This window comes from Pogonomyrmex barbatus, unplaced genomic scaffold (genome assembly GCF_055798465.1).
Source record: "Pogonomyrmex barbatus isolate J1 unplaced genomic scaffold, ASM5579846v1 scaffold10, whole genome shotgun sequence".
NCBI lineage: Eukaryota > Metazoa > Arthropoda > Insecta > Hymenoptera > Formicidae > Pogonomyrmex > Pogonomyrmex barbatus.
This window is the reverse complement of record NW_028297099.1, coordinates 4,603,760-4,622,756: the sequence shown is the minus strand read 5'-3', so window position 1 is coordinate 4,622,756 and position 18,997 is coordinate 4,603,760. Positions and strand designations below refer to the sequence as shown.

Here is an 18,997-nt window from a genome sequence, read left to right as displayed (position 1 = left end):
AAATCTGAAAATAATTTTGTTAGGCTATCAAAATTGTTATTAAGACGCTTAAGCATAATAATAATATTGTAAAAATGTTTAATATTTTAGCAACCAATTTGAATATTCTACATAAGTATTTTAATGGCACTACAACATTATTTTCAAATCTGTATCTAGTTAAATTTTTAAATACTTCACTAAAATTATTTTTTCCGTATATAAATACATTTTTCGTATCATTTTTTATTCATGTTTTTATCAAAATACACAAAAACAATGACATAAACAATGACATAAAACGTGAACAAAATATAAAAATCACAATTGGTACAGTGAAATTTAAATCGTCAATTATTTAAATATCACATGCTCTATTTTCTTACGTTCAATGGAAATTATAAAAAATCAGAGACTTTTAATAGATAAAGCTATTTGATCATGGTACGACTGATTTCATTAGATAGATTGCAAATTATGTACAAAACAATTGTGTCATTTCAATGCATAACCGACAGTATTCGTTTTCAAAATAGTAAGGGGGTATAGCTTCCATGGCTGTAATCTAGTTCGCATAGTGAAGTTATTGTCGTCAAAGAAGTAGGACACTAAATAACAGAAAAGCAAATGGCTCGAAGTAGAACTGGAAACGTTGCGCTTAAGATTCTCAAAGGAGCTCCGATTTAATTAGACGGAATAGCGTGGAAGGACAGAGGACGGGAGGGATGGTGAGGAAAGAGTCGGAGGGAGAGAGGGAAAGAGGGGGTGGAAAAGAGGAAGTTCCTTCGCGATTTCCTCATCAGAAAGGTAAATGAATGGAGTGGTTCTTCGTCGGACGTAACAATATGCACCTGCATTTCTCTTTTAGCGTTTCTAATAGATATTGTCAGCATTTCTATACTATGAGACAGCACAAAGTACTAATTACGTCGGTATTCATCTGTCATACGCCGATAGTATTCTATCTAATAGTTATTTGACTAGCTTTTGATTTAATAGTAGGTACACTTTTATGAAAAATTTGATATAAAATTTAATAATGTTTAGCTATTTCCTTATAATGATGTCACAATAAAAAAATGTATGATAATAAAGTTCATTAAATACTTCATTTGTATGTGTTACGAAATTATTTCTATAAATAATATCCCGTAATTGTTGTACATTTCATTAGCAAATTCTATAAATTAGATAAAATCGAAAATTGTAATGTGAAAATTGTAATATAGATATTACAATAATTTCAGCGTTATAAAAAATAAAATCACGTCTGTATGTTTTATCATTTGTTTTTGATTTTCACATCGCAATGATTTTTTTTAATTTTATTAATATTTTCATTAATGCGATATTAGCATATATATATATGTATATATATATATATATATATATATATATATATATATATATATAAATATATTACTATCTGAATCAAGCACGCAATCGTTTTTCGTGATTTATTGCGATAACCCAGAGTTTCATACAAAATGACATAGGCACGATCATCTCGCGTGACGAAATTCGAGCGGACTAAGTTGCGACTGTGTTTGTTCTTTTCTTAATTATATGAGATATCAGCCTAATTATATGAGATAATCGACCGCGCTAGTGAGCTAATGATAGTTAATAATCTTAAAAGAACGATCGCGTTTCGATTCGGTATTTATCGCGGTTGCGTTTCGAGAAGTAATAATGCGTAGAAGTAACGACACACGGAGACACTCGCGTCGCGTCCGTTCCCTTCGTCGTCGCGGATATGAATGACCGGTGATAACGGGGCGTATATACGAAACGAAATAACAAACCCCTTCCAAAGCACGAAAAATATTTCCAAGAAATAAGAACCGAGTTACGGCGCTCGGCCTTGGGCTTTGTTGTTGTTTGTATAACGCACCGTAGCGTATTCAAAACTCAATGAGGCGCTCGGCCTTGGGGTTTATTGTCCTTTCGTACGCACTCTGTTACCACCGTATCATTCATATTCGCGACACTGAAGGCAGCGCACGCGACGTAAGCCACTCCGTGTGTCGTTATTTTTACGCATTTTTACTTCTCGAAACGTAACCGCGACAAATACCGAATAGAAACGCGATCCTTCCTTTAAGATTATTAATTATCATTAACTCTCGCTTAGTGAGACTTTCTGTTTTATCTTGAACTCTTAAATACATCGCGGCATTTTATTAATTGCATTTATCATGCGATTGTACCTTATCTCGCGATCTTAATGTGTTCGAATTAAGTGAAGAAAAAACGAAAAATAGTTCAAAAGAAGCATCGATGTAGACGTAATTATTCCTCGCGAATATTCTAGCAAAAATGTAATTTTATAATTCCTAATTTGCTTTCTCGTGTTACAATGATTATTATTTGAAACACATATGTAAACCGTGTATGATATTAAGAGATGAAGACAAAACACGTCTAATCCATTCAACGGCCTGAAAACAAGTAGTAACCTTTCGTAGTCGTAACCTTTACTATTTATTATATATGTAGATGTAAAATAAGGTAGAGAAAAACATATATGTATAAATACTTTCTGCAACAATTTTTCAGTCCTACGTTGTTCTCTGCGTTACTCTATGTTCACGTCTATGATAAACGTAAGTGCTGTGATGTCTTGATCTCTGCCATCAACCTTATTATAAAATTATATTTTTGCTAGGATATTTACGAGCAATAATTATCTCTATAGCGATCAGTTCTTGAACTATTTTTTGTATCGTTTTTTTCTTCGCTTAATTCGAAATATTAAGATCGCGCAATGTAATTCATCGCATGATGAAATTGATAAAATGCCGTGATATGAATATCGTTTAAGAGTTAAAGATGAAACAGAAAGTCAGAAAGTTTATTTCGTAGCACGTTAGATATTTCGAGGAGGTAAAAATTCGGTACGCGCTGCCTGTGTGTTTGTGTTACGTCATACGGCGCGCTGTTTGTATACGTCCGCGGCGTTACCATTCGCACGTCGACATCCGATCAGGCAAGATGTGACGCGAGAGCGACTCTGGGTATTATTACGTTATTAGTTTCCATTGGACGACGATCGAATTACCGTTCCGCTACAATTATAGACGATAACTATTTTCTTATCGATGCAATGATTCGGATATATTCCGCGTTCGAAAATTTTCAACAATTTAAGTATCCATTGCTACTTCCAGAACGAAAACGCAATATATCTAGTATGTATCTCCGGATCAAATAAAATCATACAGTATATCGGTTTGGTTTATACGGTAATAATACGATTTATTAAATGTCGTGTATTTTTCATAAGATTATGCATCGCATGTGATTAATATCGGAAGTGCCGTCGATAATTGCAATTAATCGTGTTTCCGCGAGTGTTGTGTCGTGCGACTGTAATCGAAGAACCAACCTTATCTGAGAGGAGGAGGAGGCCTGGGTGGCATCGGGCAACGGCGGAGCAACCAAAGGGTAAGTCATATTATTCATATATAATTTCTTTATGTGTTCATGAATTATCTATTTAAATAATTTATAAAATTAAAAGTCATTTATTCAAAAAGATTTAGTGAATTTGTATTTATAAAAATACTTTTTAATAATTATGTACAATTATTCTTTGATAAAGTAAAAATTTACTTAAAAAGATAAGTAAAAAGATAAGTAAAAGATTCAGCACACAGTAATAATTATTTTTTGAAGTGCTAATTTTTTATGGCATTGTATAATAATTTAAATGTATTTATTTGTTACAGTTTGCAATATAGTTTACAACTCCGCTGTTGCGCATCGTATCGGTGAGTTAATTTTTTATTTTATTGAGATAACGAATTTGTGAAAATTTTATCAAATTTTATTTTATATGTGTTTAAAGATACATATCTATATTAACAGTAACATAAAAATATTGCAAATAAATATGATAAATCATAGATTCATTGCCTCGAAATGGATGGTCTAAAACAGTTCAAAGTCAATATATAAGCTTATAGTTTTTTATATACGAAAAAATTTAAGAAATATATAATAAAGCCACAATAAGAATGTTATTAAAAATCAAATTAAATTTTTAAATTGATTATTTAGAAGAATAGTGAGAAATCCAGAAAAAAATGAAATAAATTAAATTTTAATTTAAAATTATAACAATTATAATAGTATATATATATATATATATATATATATATATATACTAATGTTTATGACACACATACAAAGTTTTAAATATAATTTAATTTTTTTGCAATGTTCTCAATTTAATAAACTGAACTCAATACAGAAATATGTTTATTATTCTTATAACTAAACAATAAACAAAAGGAGAACAAAAAATATTTTATACATTTCATATTACGATTAATATTTAAATGTTTAAATCGATTATTTAAACATTTAATTTTATCCGTATTATCAAATTATCTTTTATAACTTGTCCATTTATATATTATTTATACATAAACTATTGTTTTCTTAGGACTGAAAAATTTTATTCCATCCATTATTAGCTGTATCAAAATATTTAATGAAATAATATTGAAGATCGCTTGAAATAATTTTGAAATAATTTTGAAAAACCATACTCATTCTGATCACAAATTTCTGCGAATTCGTGCTTTTTTAACTTTAAGATAGAAGCTTGTTTTAACGACGATTTTATTGTCATATTTGCCATTTATTAAATTGCAAATATTGAGTAGATTCGAAATCGTCGCGATATATGTTGGTAACTCATGCATCGATTGCAGAATTTTTGAAATAACAGTCATCTTATGTAATACTACGCTGTACGAATAAATTATCTCTTTGACGAGTCATTAGAAAGTTGAAAAAGTTTTTATCATCTCGAATCGTGAAACGGCGCGTAGTGTTGGATAGAAAAGTGCCGAAGAAAATTGCTGACAATCGTAGACGTGTCGCCTTGATAGGGTGCCGGCAATTTTAAGTTATAAGCTTCTTAAAAGCTTTGTCGTTTAATTAAATGGGCAAGCGCATAGATATATAAGAAGATTCTTTCCATTATTTTATATACATTCAACGTATTGCGGTCCCGAACTTCGAGAAGTCATCACCAAAGTATAATTTGGTTCTCGCGGCTTACCGCGCTCCTCCTCAACTTGGAAACTCTTATTTTCAAGAATGGTTCATAAAGGGATCGCGCTAAAATGCGGTTTTATACGGTTCCCACTTCTCAGCAGAATTTCTAAAAAGTCGGCCTTTTTCTGAATAACCATCTTTATCTATGCGCGCCGTCGATTTTCACCGTCGAACGACGCGCGACCGACGGCGCAAAACCATTTCCCCGGAAAATATTGCACCGGGCGTTCGTATTCCCAATGTAAACTCTTTGGGATGCAAATTTTCCTTTCCTGCGTCTGCTCGTATCAGCCCCACGGCGTAATAAAGAAACGCATATCGAGATGAACCGCCTTCTTTTCCTCCTCCCCTCCATTTATCGATCAATTTCATTTTACCTTTCGCATCGTCTGTTTCTCTCATCAAAAGTTTCCACAGCATAAGGCATATAGCATATAGCAAAATGAAGCCTGCTCGCATAACATTAGTAAACGCATCGATAAATTTGCTTTATGTAAAACGTTAGAAGAAACCTTCCAGACATTTGCTAATATTCCACTAAAATTGCTCCTTCCCTCTTTTATAAGTCTGTTGAATTCCTTCCACTTTTATATTCGCGTTTATATAAGTCTCTCGAACAATCATATATTATATTGTGAATTATGTAAAGAAGGAAATTGATTGATCGCGTAAATCCATTCGCTGTCAATGACTTGTGCAAAACATACGTGAAAGTAATTTTTATCTGTCAGTATCTTGCTATTAATATTCAGAAGAGCTAAAACACTTATAAAATATTTTTTAATGTATTTTATATTTAAAAAAGATAAATAGGACATAGTCAGTCAGCTTTTTAAATTACGTTCCGCTCAAGACGAGATGCCGTTCGTGTAAATTGTAAGAATATCGCGTTTCAGAGAAATAAAATGGAGAGATTTCTTATAAGTCAGATGATTCTACGATATTCTGCCGCAATGGGAAATATTGATATCGAAAGGAAGGGAAATACGATCGAATCGAGAGAATCGACTTTCTTTCCTATCTTCTTGAAACGTGGTCATTATAGAGACTAATGGCACAGTAGTTCGTATATCATATGAACGACGGATTTCTTCCTTTCCTCAGTATTTTTCATACGCTACTTTGAAACTAGCCGATTGCTTGAAGTGCAAAACTTTTGCTAAAGTATGTCAAAGTGATTGACATTTCATTTTTTTTACAACTGCCAATATCTCGAGTTTTTATTTATCCCCTTGTATTCGAACCTCAGCTCTTGCAAGATTGCTTGTTAAATCGTCTCTGTACCTTTCGCACGATCTGTAATGCAAACGCTACAACAAATTTCCTCGAGCTGAGTCGGTTACAATTATGGAAGCAATTTTTTCGAATGTATGCAGAAGTGCTTTATCGTTTTACGGCACTGCAGTGTTCTTTCACTTGTTGAGCACGTAAAGCTCTCGTAGGATTGTAGAACGTGAATTATTCACTTTTCTCTTAGCGAGCATACACACATACTCTCACACACATTCCTTGCCGGTGATCCTACCGCCTTTATGTGCCCTCGATGAAGAATGTTACGATCAGAGACCGTCATCGGTTTGCACGGCTGATCCTGTTATAAATTTCGGATTCGTTCGCGGAACGCAACCATATTTCCCAGTCCTCCGCCGGAGAAGGGAGGAGAAAAAGCTCGTTTGATATTGGCGATATAGCAACGCCGTAAATTGCGCTTTGATATATCATGACGCGATCAGTGGATATTGCGCGTGCAACGTTATTCTCGGTCTGATCTATGTGAGCGCTCACCGCCGGCAGGACTTTTTGAAAAACGCCTGACAAGGTGGAAACAAAAATATTTGCTCGGCGGATCGGCCGGTGATATCGCACAACGGATATCGATCCGCGTTAACCGCGGCTACTGCGAATTGATGAATTTTCACTCTGACGGAAAATCTATTAGCTGTTCCATAAATCAAAGAACGTTTACTCGCTCGCGGGGATCTAGGAATTTCCTTTACCTTTGGTTAACCGCTGTAAGCGGACGTATTACGTTGTAGTTATCCCTAGCTGTCGAGAGTTACTCACTGCAAACGTAAAACTGTGCAAACGTGCCAAGTGCCTTCATCACGCTCTACAGTTTGAGAAATGATTAATGCAACACAACGCCCGGTTTTCTGCGTGTCGAAGAAATTTATTCAGGCGAGAATAAACGCGAGAAATTTCAGAAGCCCAACTTTGTCTTGAGAATGAACGATAATATAAGGCTCGAATTCTTTCTCACTCTCTTAATCGCGCGAGAAATACTTGAAGTTGACATTGTTTGAATCCGGCTTTAATTTATTTTAATTATTTACTGCTGACAACTTCGATTCTCGTGAGATGATTAATTTGATTTACGTGTTGTAATTGACGTGATGTCCACAGTTGAGTCATTTGCGGAAGGCACATGGCAGTACCAAGTTAATATATTTAATTAATGAGCGGCGCCAATTAATTAGACATTTTAATTTTAATTTTAATCCATCTTTATAGAATCTTATCCCTTCATATTGTAAAAATCTTATTAATACGAAAATTTATGATCTCTTTATCCTTGTCGCGAACTTTCCAATTTTCAAAGATTCTGCTTTATTATCAAAAGCAATATAAATTTTTTTATAAAAATCTCATCAAGTGCTCTCCATTTGAAAATTTATACACGTGTTTGTACACGTGTCGCGCTCGTAGTGGAAATCGAGCAGCGAATTTTTAATAGGCGACATTGCTGCTTGTTTGCGGGAAGTAGGTCGATTACGGTGAGATTGTACACGAGCTAAATTACGGCATCGCATTTAGGATGGCGTTCCTAATTAATTAAGTATATCGGAGAAAATTCGTCTTCTAAGATGTTTGTAACGAGGTGCTTTGCGGGAGCAAAAAACCTCAGAAAACTTAATAGCATAGGAAAAACAGCTCTTTGTCCGTTTGATTCGCTTAGTATACAATACGGCAAATTTCCCTCGAATTTACTCGCCATTAATCGCCAAGTTTGATTTCATTGTTTGTATCGGTTGTAAAATCACGATATCCCGATCGGCGTAGTTCCGTTGAATGCAGCGAAATATCGAAACACATATTGAATTCTCGTAGACTTCGCGAATACTTCGAATAAAAGTTTTCATTTTTGAATACCAATGCTGTTAGCGAAAGTTTCTTCTTCCTTTTCTTCCCGTCACTCCTTTCTTATTGGAGCACGTACTTGTAACATTCTTATCGAAGGCGTTACTGCGGAATGAACTAACCGATCGAATCGAGATTTCGGGCGAAGCAAAAAAAGCACATCGAGCGGTCGTCGAAGCCCGGGGATTTGGTCTTTTTACGATAAGAAGGACGACGTTCGATAATCCGTTAGAGTAACGACTCCTTTTAGGATCAATGACGATAGCTCTATGAATGATCATTTCTTTGTGAACCTATGATAGAATTATTAATAATGATTATTTTTTAGAAGAAATTATATATACTTTTATTTATATATGAATGAATTTATTAGATTATTAGATTATTATTAAAAGTATTAGTTATATCAATTGCCTGAGTATCAACATTATTGCACTCGAAATCGATTTGCTAGTTGAAAACTTGAAATTATCTTTGTAATATATTATTAATCCAATATTAACTTCGAAATTACTAGACAATATAAAGTTACAGTTGCGTAGGAAATACGATTCAATTAATAGTTAAAATTGATTTACTTTCGAGCATAGGTATTTCAAGAAATTTCTATCTTGATAGATACTTATTTAAAGACTATAATAATTATATTTTTTATTGCTTTATTACTTCGTCGAAATATAAAATATCATTAAAAGAAAAACTTTGATGTATTTATCGCATTGCTAGCTCTGAAATTCTATGAACTTAAGCCCATTTATTTTTCTTTATTTTTTTTCATATTATTGACATTTCTCTCTCTCTCTCTCTCTCTGCGCATGCTTATCAACTCTCCAATTTCGATACCATTACCACTAACTAAATCGTATTCGCGAGTGCACGTATGCAATTCGGAATTAGTTAGATCCGTTATGACGTGCTTCACAATATTCGAGCGTATCTTCGGGAGTAAGCTTAAATCTGTGTGTTGCGTCATATAACGTTCTTAAACTCATATCAAAGAGAAATTGGGACGCTGCAAACTTGTTCGAGCGAGTATTTTATACACAGTGACAGAAATGCGACGTCGTTAGCTAAACTTAATCCTGCGGCGCAAATATTGAAGCCGAATACAAAATTGCGGACTAGGACGGAACGAAGCGGCTTTCGATTTTAAGCAGCATCGTTTGAATAAAACATCAATCCCGAGTAAACGTGAGGGGTCGCGAGGTATCGAGTTTTACAATTTACGTCCCGCATACTTAACCGCAGCCTCATGTATAAATTATGGCTAATCGTATTAAGCGGTAGCCGACTCAGCTGCTCCGAAGGAGCATCTCCGATCGTAATTAACGCCCGTAACTTCGACGACACGATGACACGATAGACGCAAATCTCCCAGCCAACTCGCGACACGAATTATCATAGCCTCGAGAGAGACTTTATTTCTTCAAATGCATCGAGAATTGATTTATGGAATCGGAAATAAAAAAGAAAAAATACTGACGCGTTTGAAAATTGAAGCACGCAGTGGTCATAAAGTTACTATTTAATATAGAAGATATTATTAATATGTACGAATTATTTTCAGAATATTCTATGTTCCATTATATATACATAGGCTCGCGCATACTTGCGTGTTTGCGTTCGCACATTGCACGTTGATCTTTTCCGTCGTTTTTTTTCTCATTTTCGACACGCGTGCCATCGGACGATGTAGAACATCTACGTTTTTCAATTTCTTAATGGATACTGCACGTTACTCAACGGCGATCATTCAGCCGAGCTTGAAAATTGCGGGCGCAAAGCATATCAAGAAATCGATACGTTTACTGAGCCACTCGGTAACATGTATATCCGTTTTTATAGTATTGCTTACACGATAGCAGGAATTCATTTCATAACGATATTACAAAACATATGATTACATCTTATCTGGAACAAACTGTAAATTAAACTTGATGCGCATCGCATTTCGATACTAGCCGGTCGAGTTTTTGAAATATAAAGAAGAGTAAAAATGCAAAATAGGAGAGTAATATTAATGATGTATATAACGTTCAGTTTATGAAAAAAAATAGTCAATTTATCTTTAGAAATATTTAGATAGACTTTTGACTGTCTGTAAAACGTCACTTTATTTACATAAAATAAGGATACGGTGTTGCAAACGTCACATTATTACATCCTCATGTCATATCTACGGAGCGAATATACGTGTCAGACTACGCAAAGTACGACGCTATAGTAGATGATGCATGATGAAGCGCATAAATGCGAACAAAACGCAAAAGAACGTCGAGAAAGATATGAATAGTGGCCACCAGAGTGATGGATCTAATACACCGCAGTGTATTATTTAATAAAAAGTTACAACCTTTTTATAGAGCAGGCTATACAATTTTGATGTACACATCCATATATATATTATAGGTACTATATATTATAGGCACGAAACTATCAAAATATAATCATAGCTATTTATAGCTATTGTTGTCATTATTCTTTGTATATTATCATTTAAATAAATGTTAGTAAGAAAAAATGCAAGAAAAAGAAATTAGAATAATAATTTAATCTTGCATTTTATATTGATATGGATATGAATTATCTTTTTAATTTTATCTTAATCTCTTTTTCTGCAATTATGACCAGTTTATAATCTAAAGAAAATAGTATTTAAGAAGTAATAAATATTCTATACATTATACGCGATGATGAAATCGATTAAGATATAACATATGAACTTAATTATGCTTAACTATGATTAACGATTATTGATTATATTTAAATGATTCTTCAGCTTTGCTCTTAATAAAAGTAGCTTAGCTGCAAATGATACATCTTGCAACAAGTAAAATCAGTTGCGCGAGACTTTATGAGACTCGGGAGAAACCATGCTGTGACGCGAGTAGTTGCGGTCTGATGATAGTCAGACCGCGCGGTTGTAAAAGCGTCCCTTCGAACAGGTTGTCTCCGGCACGATATTACGTCGACGACACTACTGCATCCGTGTTTATGGCTTACGACTAAATAACGCGACTTGCACTTTGAAGTTGGCTGCGCTCATGGCAAGATCTTCACTCTTTTTCGCGAGATACGACAATACGATGCTTTTTCCGATTCGTAAAATCGCGCTCGTGAAATTCGTTGGTTTCATACACATCACGTCGTAATCTTTGAAACATTTATAAAATATTAATACTTGTAAATGTAATAATATATATATATATATATATATATATATATATATATATATATAAAACAAATCGTATATCCATAATAATGGAATATATTAATAGTTGTGAAATTCATATAAAAAAATGGCTCGTAGATATTAAGAATTACACGCAATTAATAATTAACTATTATTGTTCTATTTAATTGGATTAGTCGTATTTATTATTATCCGGGATATAGAACGCCCTGTAAACTTGTCGTGATATGAGCATAAATATTATGAGCATCTGTTTTGTTATTACAAATCATGATATTGAATAAATACAAAGCCGTCGAGTGGAGAATTTATGATACCGCTTGCAATTTACAGGCGCATCGATTCGATCTCGTGCATCGCCTTAACGTACAAAAATTTTTCCCAATGTTATCGCAGTACCGCAACAACGCTCGCTGTATTTGCTCAGCAGTGTTTATCGAACGGAAAAATATGCTCATGGCAATTCCGGTAATGGTCGCGGGCGGATTCGCGCGCGTTGCTCCGCGCTGTAAAAACTACTCCACGCGAACGAACACGTCTGTCGAATGTACGCTTTTTAAACCGCTGTACACATTTCACCCAACGTTGTTGTATTTCGCAACAACATTTGCCAGGTCATTCTTTGCATGCGTTCTCCCTAGATTCGTGCGAGCGACGTTTGTCGATCTACGGATGAATACATACGCGCCCGTTACCCTCTTACTCCGTGCTCTAACTCTCCAACCGTATCTATTTTTTTGCTTTTTTTCGGGATTCGCATGACACGCGTGTTTGCTCTCTTTGAGAAGAGAAACAGAATTTTTATTAAAATTATATCACGATATATTCGCGTAATATATGTTGCGTCAGATAAATCATCGTTTACCCAAAATTGAATAATACAGTCGCATCCGAAATGGCGCGTGCTTTACGAGATCGAATCTCGTTAGTTTATTTCATTTGATTAATATCTTCGTCTAATAACATTTATCTAAAATGTTTTATTTATCTGGAATGTTTATAGACTTTTTCGGAATGACGCTGAAATATCAATTAGATATAACAAAATTTTATTATATATAGCTATATAATTTTTTTTTTATTTTATGAACTCTCTATTTATCTGACTTCTCAAAAAAACAATTTAATTATAAATATTGAATAATTTTCTATCTATAAGTTCCTGATACTTCCTTACCATGCAGTAGCATGAAGGGGATGAAAACGCAGATCATTTTGAAAGGTTTGCACCGACCGGTTCCATTGCCGCTATATTGTAAATCCATTCCGAGTGCTTTCACAGTCCATCGTTTCCGATACATTTCACGTCAACCGCTTCTTCAAAGCTGCAACAGTCGACCGAGGGCGACGTATTTTCCTGGTAAGCAATAAAAAGGAATTCACTTTGCTCACTGACAGTTTCCAACACTTGCCACTTGGCCGTATTATTTCCGTCAATCGTTGATAATATCTCGCACAACTGTTTTACAAATAAAGAGGCGTTTATAGATCGAATGAAGATTATTCTTCTCTTAAGTTCTCGCGAAAATATAAATAACGATAAAATAATTCATGAAATATAGAGCAAAATAAAAATGTTCTATTTTCTTGGTTTGATTAAAGTTACGTATATAAAAGACATTTCTTTAAATGATCAGCGCGATAAAAATTAATGTGAGAAAATCATCGTCGCTGTAATTAGATTACATCTCGTATTATACGCAACGATATACTTTCCCGAATTATGCAACGAGCCATCACGCGCGAGTGTATGCAATTACTCGGGAAAGTAATTACTTCCGCCGCTATTACGATTTCAAACACCGACGGCAAAAATGAGGGAGGAGAGTGTTTAATCGCGTTGCGTGCATGATGTCATTTCTATCGCGCTGCTGAAAAGTGTACGTGCTATTTGTTTTCGTGTGAACCATGCGAGTAGCGAGATCAACAATATGTGGACCAAATGCGCGGCATATGCTACCGGTCCTCCGATAAGTTTACATTAAGTGACGCGCTGCGGAATGCTCGATTGAAAACGAACGTGATATGGTTTCAATTGAATTCGCGCATCCATTACCCGATCGGGTGTTACTGCCAGCAAATCATAATCGACAGAACTAATTCGGTATGCACACAACACGGCTAGGGATATTAATTTCACTTGTCATTGGATTTCAGTGAATACGTCCGTATCCGCATACAAGGTAGACAGTGATATAAACTGATCTTGCTGCAATGAGGCTGAATAGATAGTTTAATCGAAGACTATTCAACTACATTGTCGAACATTGTAGAATTATCAGTATGATGATTTGGCTTTGATATATATATATATTCCGATAATACGTATATTTGAATGATACATAGCAAATAATCGAAAACTGAAGAGAGATTAGGTTCTGATATGAATGTATTCAATATTGCAGAATATTCAAAAATATTTATTCAGACTAAGTATTTCGTTTTTAAATATATAAACTTGTATATCGCGTAGATTTACGATATTAATGGATTTGAAGAACGTAACTCAAACGAGGAAATTTTTTTGAGGAATGAATCAAATTACCTGAGAGCACACAAACTACGTTTCACGAATACGGAGTAGAATGGATTTTCAAAATAACGATTTATATATACGCGCGACGTTTCCCACGAAATATTCACGAGATATCGACCACGCTGAAGCGGTCACGTGCTCGCTTCTTTTACGATTCATTGTTTTCGTTCTTCTTGCGCGTGAAAAATTTGCACGTGCATCCATAAATCCACGGAGAACACTCATAACTAATAAAACGTAATTAACAAAGAGCAGTTTCACAGCAGGTGTCAGTTTAACTTACACAGTCGAATTCTCGCGTCTAATATTTGAAATCGCACTTTGTCGGAATCATACCACTGAATGCACCGTTCGTTACCAAGAGGAAACATTTCACAAATCTGTCTTCACATGCAGCGGGTACACCTTTTTGGTCTTATCAGCTATCATGAATGAACGACCGAGCGACAAGACTCGCGCAATCACAGAGAGAGAACCGACGCGTCACTAAATCCTTCCAGCGCAGCTGGTCCATACTTCCACGTGGGCGACTGCAACTCTCGCCCGAGGTGCATCTTCGGGGGGATCCGGTGTCGCCGGTGGGTGACGTACGATCGTTGCGAAAGGGCTAGGAGGAACCGCGCGCCACTTCCGTCCCTCTAAAATGCCGTTCATTCATCATGTTGCACTCACACTAACTCGCCGCGCCGCGAACACCTTCACTCACAGGAGCAGCAGAGGGAGGCGGAGGGGTGTTGTGCACCCGGTGTCGTATATGCACCGTTCGCGAAAGGGCGATAGGTGGGGAAAACGGGGGGTATAACGGGGGAGGGGGGTCGACCGAAGAGGTCGCGGGGTAGGTAGGGAGCGATAAGGGGGTAGGGAGCGAGAGGGAGAGATAGGTGCGTAAAGAGACCGGTGGGCGAAATGCTACCGTGGTGGAGACCGCGACCCAACTGCGCCAGCGCTTAGCTAGATATCAGCCCCCGACCACCGACGTCAACTCTTACCACCACCCCCCGCCGCGATGCCCAACCATGCCAGCTTTCACCCACCCGCGTGCCACCCCTTGTGCGCACCGTCATAGTCCCACCGTCGCGTCGTCGGATGGTTGATTGTGAGGACGGCTAGCGTTCGCGCGATGGCATTTCCATTACTACCTCGAGCGAGCATTGTCATCGATGACTTTTATGTCGCGCTGGCCGTCGCCACGCGTCGCTATTCTTGTCCTGCAGGGTTATTAAGGTTGTTAACGAGGGTAAAAGCGCGTGTAGGACTACTGCCGTTATTGCCTGTCTCGAGCTTGCCAATGCTGTCCGCGATATTTAACGCCGGCGCTAGAAACGGTACGGTATCGACGTTGAAATAAAATTTATTGGCTTGGCTCGGAAATACTTCGGACATTGCAATTTTCGGTGAATGTAATGCTTTTTCAATGGCTTGTTATTTTGGCAGCTTTGGCAATTGCACTTACACGTGATATAAACGTGATATAAACGTATTGAAGTTATGTATGTCTGTAATATTACTCTCGTAAAATCCAGAGATTGAGATATTCGATTTATTATTATATATTCCCTAATACAATCCCATTGTTACAATTGTAAAATACGATAGCAGTATTTTTACAAAATGTTAGATTACAATTCAACGATATCGTGATAAATTTTTTATATTAGGATTTATTATAATAAAAATCGCTGATATCATTGGTATTGTTATATTTTCAATTGCAATATTTTTACAATTATTTTTATTATTGAAGATTTTTTGTATTGTGTCAAGCTTAAATTTAAATTTTAATATAACATTATAATTTATTGATATCAATGATTTTTTAGTTTTTTAATCTTTAATTTTTTATTAATAAATCAACCATATTTAGCGCCGATATTAAAGATCGTATATGCAATGACATTTATCATATTAATACTTGAAAATATCGACGGAGATATTCTCGTTATATTTTTCTATCCTTACCAATCTCTTTATACAATTCTATTGCTAACTTTAGAAACCTTATTAATATCAGTCAATTATAACTTTTTATATTAAAATTATAATTAAAATTAAATTTAATTTACAATATGAAAAATGATAATAATAGTAAGGCTATTTTGTAACTTTATAGTAGATAGCAATTTTTATATTTTCAGAGATTTTAATTTTATTATTGAGATAATTATTACAATCGTTGAGAATCTTCATTATCATTGCTTTTTATCATGTTTATATATTGTTATATATTAGATGAAATATTATTCCTTTTATTAATACAACGATCGCGATGAATGCTTTATTTTTCAAAGCGAATTATCTCTTTTTATCATATTCCCGATTTATATTGCTGGAAAATTACAGACTCTTGCGAAGCCAGCGACTTAAAAGTTTTCCCAATAATTTTCTGAATACTAAATTCTTTCTCATCGATTATCCGCGTTTTATTCAACTTCATTTTCTTGTTGTTTTCACTGGATTTTTCCAGTTAGGCATTTGAAGATGTCTTCGTGTAAAGTGCAGAACGGTATTTTCGCTCGAATACTTCGAGGAAGGTAGCGTGTTAAAAAAACATGTCTCTCCCTCGGTATCGTATCGATCATCGATGTCTTAGAGGTCTCGATTCAGCCGCCCTCGATCCGCGTTCACGGCGCAGTGCACAGCCGTAAACTCGTAAATACCGAAATATGGGTAAAGGCGTTCGAGCGAGAACATGGAGCAATTTTCGTTGTATCTTGCAATTTTTATGCAGTTGCAAATGGTTGTATATGGCCCGCCTAGAAGGCAAAGCACGCTTCGCAGGTGTTTGCAACTTGGGCGTGCCGTGCGATGATGATCTCGTTAAAATGCCTTTTAATCTCGTATCAAAACCTTCGGCGACTCTCTTGCGCAAGATAGAATTTTTTCCCGATATATATTTTCTTCTTGGTAATAAACGCATCGACATAAAACATGGATTTTTTTTTACTTCTAAAGAAATAAAAATAAAAAAGATGATCGACAGATTTTTTTTTTCATGAAAAGTCTGATTATTCAGTGTACCGTTAAAATCTTCATGAGTTTCTAATTTTTCCGTATTTTTTTGTATGATTTTTGCATTTTTTAAAAAGCTCTTTGATCATACTGAGAGTATGTACAACTTCATATTTAAAAAAAAAAAAATTACCGCGACAAAAACATGATACTTCTTTGACTTTGCCAAGAAATCTGATATTCGCTCTGGCTGCATACAGCAACAATTAAGCGCATTAGTGTGGTCGCCGCAAATGCCGCGGCGTAACTTCGCGGAAGGTACGTCGGAGTGCCCGTCGTCATGGCATTAGTTGGCAGTCTTTGTGGCAGTAACTGTTTCTGGTTTACGCGGACATTCCACTCACAGCTTCAATCCGTGAGCGAGGATCAGGAGGCGGACGGCGCGTTAATGCCGACGGCTGAAAGGGATACGGATCGCAGATTGCACCTCCCATGACTCGGCACTATACTACCGGGCGAGTGCTGGACGTGTAGCGATATCGTGCAATACAAATTTGGCATCAGATCCCGCACTATTATCGTTTCTACAGCTATAATCTTCGGCATCATTTGTCTATAATTTGAAAATGTTGAATTTATACTCTTATTGCATAATCAATGATTATTCAGATTTTGGCCAAATTCATTTGATAGAAAATAATATTAAGTAATATTTTGTTTACTTTTATACACACACACACACACACACACACACACACACACACACACACACACACACACACACAAATTTAAGCTCTTTTTATTAAAAATTTTTTTTTCGTTTTTATGACTACATTATGAAAATATTGATTATTTAATTTGAAAGGAACGTTTAGTTACAGTTTTTTTCTATAAAATACATACGAGTACTGTCATTATTCTACTAATTAATTAATATTCTCATCGATACAGCAAATTGAAATTAATCGCCAGCCACGTATTCGTGGATTGATCGAGATCCCGGAGAATTATGTAGGTAGTGAATGGTTTGTAATCTCCTAAGATTATATCGATATCCCTATCGAGAAATTGCGAGAGCGACGGTTTACATGAAATGCAGACTTGTTTAAGACTCGATTTTGACGAGCCGATGATTTGCTCCGAACGTAATAAGCTTAACGTTGTTATGCAAATGTTGCGCTACATGAGTTCGCAAACAATTAAGTATTTTCGCGCGGTACGTGAAACGCCTATATACCTGCCAATTACGATGCGATGTAATAAGTTCTACGTAGTTCCGTCGTGTCATCGACATTTCTGGTAAACAAGAAGTTTTGGTGTTACGCCAGGCTTGGATCAATATTAAATAATGTATATTCGATTAAGGCATTGTGCGTGCGTCGCTGCACCTTGAAGGAAACTGGGACAAGCTATACAAAATATGTTCAGGCAAAATTTCAAAGTTTTCCCTTTCCCTTTGCCCCTCTCTATAAAAGTGTTATCAATATTAATTTAATATAAATAAACATTAATATAAATTTAACTTAAATTTATTTTAATAGTAAAACAAGTTTCCATAATCTATAATTGATTTCTATAATCTATAATTAATTGCCATAATTATAAATATCATAATTAATATACGAAAAGATAATCTTCCGCGGCAGTAAATCATGATCATATATATAAATGAAGAGAGAAAGAGCTTTTAAGCTTTATATATTTCATGATTATCATTGTTTAAATTGTATGTAATAATTTAAAGGAAGAATGGATTTTCGATCAAAGCGTGTTCATGAATTACTTATATCGCTCAATATTTGCTGAGAAAACATCTTCTATATGATAGTGAAGAACGTAATGCGTTGCAGTTGCTATCCCGTCTCATCGGTTTACCCCAAAACGATGTAAAAGTATCGCTCACGCGAGGCTCATTAGCATTTAGAGTGGAGAGAGATTTATTCTCTGGCTGTGACTGCTGGATCACGACACGGCATGCATAGGATTATCTTCGAGGACCTGGACAATAGTGACCTAATCCATTTACAAAGGAAACGAGGTACTTTCGAGGGGGTGATCCCGAGTAGTAGTCTCGTTTCTCTCGCGTCGCGCTACCTCGAGATTTTACGTTTCAGCGATCGTTTCCGTGCCTT

General features: G+C 35.5%; 2 protein-coding genes across 10 annotated transcripts in view; one reads left to right on the top strand and one right to left on the bottom strand.

Annotated features, from left to right (window-relative positions):
• Positions 1–14,864, bottom strand: part of LOC105432608 (zwei Ig domain protein zig-8) — a 68,828-nt gene extending 53,964 nt beyond the window's left edge. The window contains exons 1-3 of one of the 9 annotated variants that reach the window (XM_011647489.2): positions 14,623–14,863; positions 13,926–14,554; positions 12,558–12,839 (exon numbers count right to left, since the gene is read on the bottom strand). In XM_011647489.2, the coding sequence (XP_011645791.2) occupies positions 12,558–12,681 (124 nt within the window). In that variant the 5' untranslated portion in view covers positions 12,682–12,839; positions 13,926–14,554; positions 14,623–14,863. Of the gene's footprint in view, positions 1–12,557; positions 12,840–13,925 lie in introns of all 9 variants that reach the window. The other 8 variants (XM_089070489.1, XM_011647486.2, XM_011647488.2 and 5 more) reach the window with 8 other exon arrangements.
• The window catches only part of LOC105432611 (defective proboscis extension response 8), a 160,491-nt gene continuing 144,677 nt past the window's right edge, over positions 3,184–18,997 (top strand). Inside the window, exons 1-2 of the mRNA XM_089070492.1 lie at positions 3,184–3,426; positions 3,711–3,752. The gene's annotated coding sequence lies outside the window, so the exon portion shown is untranslated. The remainder of the gene's footprint in view (positions 3,427–3,710; positions 3,753–18,997) is intronic.